Source organism: Enoplosus armatus, chromosome 8 (assembly GCF_043641665.1).
Source record: "Enoplosus armatus isolate fEnoArm2 chromosome 8, fEnoArm2.hap1, whole genome shotgun sequence".
Taxonomy (NCBI): Eukaryota; Metazoa; Chordata; class Actinopteri; order Centrarchiformes; family Enoplosidae; genus Enoplosus; species Enoplosus armatus.
The window spans coordinates 9,161,977-9,168,069 of record NC_092187.1 but is presented as its reverse complement, the minus strand read 5'-3'; the positions used below and the strand labels follow the sequence as shown (position 1 = coordinate 9,168,069).

Sequence of the window (6,093 nt, the reverse complement as noted above, 5' to 3'; positions counted from 1 at the left end):
GGTATTACATTTGCTTGCTCATAATAATTGTTAATCTCTGTGTGTTGTCATCACACAAATCAGATGCTTTTTGCATACCGATTTGTGTATTCTCCCCCAACCATTTACAGGTGTGCATTTATGACATCTGAAGTCATGCATTGCCAAGTGCATGGAAATGAACACAGGGGGCTTGTTGTTACGAGCATTACATTGCTTATTAAAGGCAGAAGCTAATCCCATTAGTTCACATCAGATCTGTAAATGGTAACTACAACAATGAAACATTTTCTTGCTTTTCTGTGTCTACTTGAATCTCTTCTACATGCCTTGGCTCAATGCACTGTCCCGGCCTCAGAGTTTCAGCTGGAAGGAGATTATTTGATAGGTGGACTTTTTGATATTCATCATGTCAGTGCCTCAATTTATCGAGACAGACCAGAAGCCATCGACTGCTCCAGGTGAGTCTTATAATACATCTGGGTAAATAACTTCTCAAGATGAAATTAATAAAAAACTGTAACTCTAATGAAAAACTCTAAACCGTAACAGATTATATAATTGTTGAACATTGAACAAGAGTTTTACCTCAAATGCAAGGTCAATAGCTATAGCTTAGTAGCCCATTTCCCCCCTAAATCAATCCAGTTAATTGCTACATTATCAAAGTTGCTGTATAACATTAAAACTGACCTCAGGCCTTGATCCATGAAATCCCTTTTTGTAACATTCATATCTGCGTAGAGGTCTGGAGACTGATAATGTTAATTCAAAGGTAATCCTACTCTCCTGCTGTCCTTTCTCTGTTCACAGTAAACCATTCACTCTGTCAAGTTATCGGAGGTTTCAGTTGATGAGATTCTCTGTAGAGGAAATCAATAACTCTACCAATCTACTGCCAAATGTATCTCTCGGCTATGAGATATTTGACCACTGCTCAGATACACACACTTTCCCAGGAATTTTGAAACTCCTCTCAGTCAATGGCTTGATCCAACCTTGGGGTGAACCACACAAGAATCTGTCCAAAGTGTACAAAATGATGGCAGTGGTCGGCCCTTTTTCAAGCACTGACACCCTGACTATAGCCCCATTTTTCATGATGAATCTCATTCCCATGGTGAGTTTGCCAACTATTGTGTTTTAAAAAAGAATTCCCTGTGATCAAGTCTGTCAATTGATATAAAAGGTATTTACATTTATTGTCACTGAAAATGACAACAGTTTCTCTTTTAACAGGTCAGTTATGGAGCTGCTACCTCTGCCTTTTCAGATAAACTCAAATATCCCTCTTTCCTACGAACAGTGCATTCCAATAACGACATCATAGAAGTGATTGTTAACATTGTGCAGCACTTCAACTGGCGCTGGGTTGCTTTCCTTAACAGTGATAATGATTTTGGCAAAGATGGCCTGGAATTATTCATGAAGAGGATTAAGGATACGGAGATCTGTCTGGCGTACACCATGGATCTTAACAGCAATACAAATTACCCTCAAATGTTCAAACAGATAGAAGCACAGCTGATACGCATCATTATTCTTTTTGCTCCAAAAATTACTGCTGAGGCTCTCATTGAGTCAGCAATACAACAGAATGTCACCAACAAGGTCTGGATAGCAGGGGACACCTGGTCCTTAAACGAGAGGCTCCGCAAGGAGAAAGGAATCAAAAATATTGGAACTGTACTTGGGGTCTCTCAGCCAGTAGTCACAATATCTGGTTTCAGTGATTTTATCTATTCTTCCAAAAGCCGGACTCATTGTGAAAATGCAAAACAAAATATGCTTTGTAATCAGGTTTGCAACAGCAGCAGCCTGAGTCCTGAGGATATCATTTCTATGGACCCATCTTTTTCTTTTTCAGTTTATTCTGCTGTGTATGCCATCGCTCATGCCTTACACAATACCTTGCAATGTGGAGTTGATAGATGTAATGGCAATATTACAGTGTACCCACATATGGTGAGTATACAGATAATTAGTTAATTGATTTGATTTAACCATCTGAATTTTATTTATTTATTCATTACATTTATGATTATGACAGCTTTACCTTGTTGATACTGGTCTAAAATGTGCTTTGTCATCACATATATATCATATATAACATATCATATAAACCTTTACATCCTCAAAGTACAATTAAAGCTGATATTTCATCTGTCAAACATCCCCTTGGCCTTAAAATCTCAGGCAAGAACTTTTAGAGAGAGGTAAAGTCTAGCATGTACCAAATTCCAAAGAGAAATGGGAGGATTGCCATCACACAGCAATATTTAAACAACCTATCTAATCAGTGTAAAGTCAAAAGAAGTCAGGGTTAACAATCTGTTTAATCAGAATATAAGATGTTCATTGTGAACACGAAGAAATAATGGTCATCTGAACTTTGTGTATCCACATCAGGTTCTAGCAGAACTGAAGAAGTCAAACTTTAAACTTCTAAACCACAGTATTGAGTTTGATGAGAATGGTGACCCCAAGTTCGGATCCTACTCTATAGTTTTCTGGAACCACAATGGTGATGCAGAGGAGGTCGGCTTTAATAAAGTTCACCAATTGGCCCATGTCTTCATCAACAACAGCAAAATTCAGTGGCACACAAAGGGAGAAGTAAGTTGTTGTTTCATACCAAGAGTTTATAAGGTATATGTTGATTTAAAAATACTGAACACAAAGATATGTTTATTTAGCAATATCAGGAACATTAGCCAATGGTGGTTGTATTTGGTGTACTTTGCAGGGACATTTTGGTATAATACTCAATGTTGTTTACATTTTACAAAACCGGTTTAGAATTTAAAAAAAACTGTATTGGCCTAATTACTGCTACTTCTCTATCATTTGCCTCCACCTCTTAATGTATTCTCTTTCCTGCACTTACATTTACTTGTCTGCTAAACAATTGTCTTGTGCAGGTGCCTACTTCAATGTGTTCTACAGAATGCCCTGTAGGATATGCAAAAAAGCAAGATGGAATCCACAAATGCTGCTTCAATTGTAAAATTTGTCCACATGGAACTTATATTAACAGCACAGGTAAATTATTGTATTATTATTATTATACACAAGAGGGAGAAAATGAGTAAAAGCAGTGCTGTCATTCTGGCCTTGAAAGGAGCTACTTTCAGACTATTAAGCTTTTTTTCATGGCTAAGAGGGTTTAACAGTCATTTTGTGTTAATTCCACTCTGACAAGTAAAATGACAACTAATCTTGAGTTTTATCAGTAAAAACATGACTATAAAAGGTTTTGCTATGGTCTTCTGCATCACATGGACTATTTCTTTTCATCATGCAATACATTCTTGTTTTGTGAAAATTAGGTTGGTAATTACTATGAACAACAAAAGTAATAGTCCTCTCTCATGTAAAAAAGAGGATCCCCACATCGTCATAGGAGAATATACTGTATAAAAGAGTGTAACACTGCATCCTCAGATGTATGATCTTTTTTCAAACTTTAATCTTAACTTTATTGAGCTTAATGAATGAAATACATCTATGCAATAAGTGTAAAATAGTTTTAAGGATTAACTGTGAACAATGAACCAATTTCCTGGAAATCTGCAATGCATTCTTACACTCTTAGAATTACCTCTAGAGTAGTTAGAGTAGTACTAAAGCAAGTTTGGCATGAAGTAAAACCTAATTTTAGGAGAACATACAGTATCACAGATTAAGTGTCTAACAATGTTCCTCAGCTGTTTGACATCTCTTTACCCAGAGAAGATTTTTTCAAAACATACCCTTAACTTTATTGACAAATTGTACGTCTCTCATGTAACACAGAGGATCCCTACAAGTGCATCCACTGCAAGGAGACAGAATGGTCTGCAGTAGGAAGTACATCATGCAATCTGCGGGTGGTGGAGTACATCCCATTCACAGACAGCGGGGCTATACTCATCATGGTCGGGGCCTGGGCTTTGGTGGGTCTCACACTAGCTATGGCCGTTCTCTTTGCCATCAACTACAACACACCTGTTGTCAGATCTGCTGGGGGACCAATGTGCTTCCTAATTTTAGGCTGCCTCAGTCTGTGTAGTCTTAGTGTGTTCTTTTACTTTGGAAAGCCAACAATTTCCTTTTGTATCTTAAGGTCCTTGCCATTCATCTTGTTCTACACTGTTTGTCTGGCATGTTTTGTTGTGCGCTCTTTTCAAATTGTGTGCATTTTCAAAATAGCTGCCAAGTTCCCCAAGCTCCACAGTTGGTGGATGAAATATCATGGACAATGGCTGGTCATCACTGTGGCATTTCTTACTCAGGCACTCTTACTTCTTATTGGCTACTCATATGCACTCCCAAAGCCCTACAATGACACATTTTGGTACCCAGACAAAACCATACTTGGCTGTGACACTGATCTTAAAGCATCCTTTGGTTCCGTGATTTTGCTTTCATCTTTGTGCTTCCTTTGCTTCATTTTCTCCTACATGGGAAAAGACCTCCCCAAAAATTACAATGAAGCCAAAGCAATAACATTCTGCCTGCTCCTGCTGGTCCTCACCTGGATCATCTTTGCCACTGAGTACATGCTTTACCATGGAAAGTACATCCTAACTCTTAACGCTCTGGCAGTACTCTCCAGTCTCTACTCCTTTCTGTTGTGGTATTTTCTCCCAAAATGTTACATCATCATTTTTCAACCAAACAAAAACACACCACAGCACTTCCAAGGTCTCATTCAGAATTACACCAAAACAATTAGCCAGTAGCATCCAGTAAATATGTGTCTCTACAGACAGAAAACTGATGTGCTTCAGGCCTTCAGAATATTTCAAATTCTAGTAATTTGGCCTTTTAGAGTACATAGTAAAAGAACAGTACATAGTAGTTTGAATCATTGTCTCTTTGTTTTGTTGTAAGCTAATCATATTACAGATATTTCTGATTGTTTATTTGTTTAACTGAGGGATGTACTGATAAGCATCTTGAAATAAGCTATAGCAATCCTTGTCTTTTTCTTCCTGGAGTTGTAAATTAACCCAATCTAATGCATGTTTTTGATTGTTGTTTGTTCATTTTTATGGAGGTATAAATCAATAAGAAGTCTTGAAATTAGCTAAGATACAATAAGAAACATTACAGCTTTAGGCACACATTCTGAAATTTCAGAGATGGGTGGCTAAATCTCCTAAAACAGACATTTTTTCCTAAAAAAAAAAAAAAACAGCCTTTACAGGACTTTGACCTTGGGTCAGCAATGGGGAATTCTCTGATTGTAATGTCAGTTATAATGATACTATTGAATTGCGAAGGTCTCATTAAAGGGGGAGTGTATACAAAGTGTAATGGTTTCCATTCAAATAATTTAGGCAATTATTTAACCAAATTAACAAGCAACTTACAGATAGTTAAAGTTGTGTGTCTCTTCATGCTAAGAATTTCTGGCCTTGCTCGACTCCTGAATCATTCACACTTTACCCGTGAAAAATACATTCTTAGTGAGGAAAATAAAACTCGGCTCTCAAAACTGAAACTTCTCCTGAACTTCATGAATACTACTGTACCAGGTCAGCAATTTGTTTACAATTCAAACAATTTTTGGTTTCTCAAAAAAGTGCATTTTTCAGATAGGAGGTTTTGCTCTTCGGCCATCGATACACAAGATTCAATGTACACTATAATTTAAATGAACATGTTAAAATCTTATTGGTGTTTATAACCTCCCCACATTAAATTATAAAACGCATAGTTAAATCTGCTAAGCCCCTGTACAAATCCAAAAATGTATGTATACATGTATACATGAAATGGCATGTGTCTTTCTCTGTTCAACAGTTTTTTGAAATTGCTGTAACACTGATCTCTCCACATGATGGCACCACTTCACTATGACACTGTCTACAGGCTAGACCACAGGCACACCTGATACCATATTGCAAGTTTCATCAAATGCCAATATTTAGGCTTTGTTTGAGTACAGTCTTAGAGATAACCCTACCTAATAAACCTGAGAGTGAACATACAGATTTTTTTGTTCTTCTTACAATATTTGGCCCGGATTCCATTTTTGTTTTGAGCTTCATATTAGGATGCAGGACATTAAGGATTTTGTGCAGATTTTGTAAAGGTTTAAATTGTGTGGGGTTTGCGTACCCAACT

At 37.1% G+C, this 6,093-nt stretch overlaps 1 protein-coding gene across 1 annotated transcript; it reads left to right on the top strand.

Annotated features, from left to right (window-relative positions):
- Positions 1 to 258: 258 nt before the first annotated feature.
- On the top strand, positions 259 to 4,703 carry LOC139289262 (taste receptor type 1 member 1-like). The gene is made up of 6 exons (XM_070910828.1): positions 259 to 440; positions 793 to 1,099; positions 1,219 to 1,944; positions 2,389 to 2,595; positions 2,901 to 3,021; positions 3,775 to 4,703. The coding sequence occupies exons 1-6, from the start codon at positions 259 to 261 to the stop codon at positions 4,701 to 4,703; spliced, it is 2,472 nt and encodes an 823-aa protein (XP_070766929.1).
- The last annotated feature ends 1,390 nt before the right edge of the window (positions 4,704 to 6,093 follow it).

What these genes read in the sequence shown, in the direction of transcription:
- LOC139289262 (XM_070910828.1), top strand. Translation starts at nt 259, where the DNA reads ATGAAACATTTTCTTGCTTTTCTGTGTCTACTTGAATCTCTTCTACAT. An exon ending in TGATGAATCTCATTCCCATG is followed by an intron (nt 1,100 to 1,218) that starts GTGAGTTTGCCA and finishes CTCTTTTAACAG; the next exon opens with GTCAGTTATGGAGCTGCTAC. An exon ending in AGTGGCACACAAAGGGAGAA is followed by an intron (nt 2,596 to 2,900) that starts GTAAGTTGTTGT and finishes TGTCTTGTGCAG; the next exon opens with GTGCCTACTTCAATGTGTTC.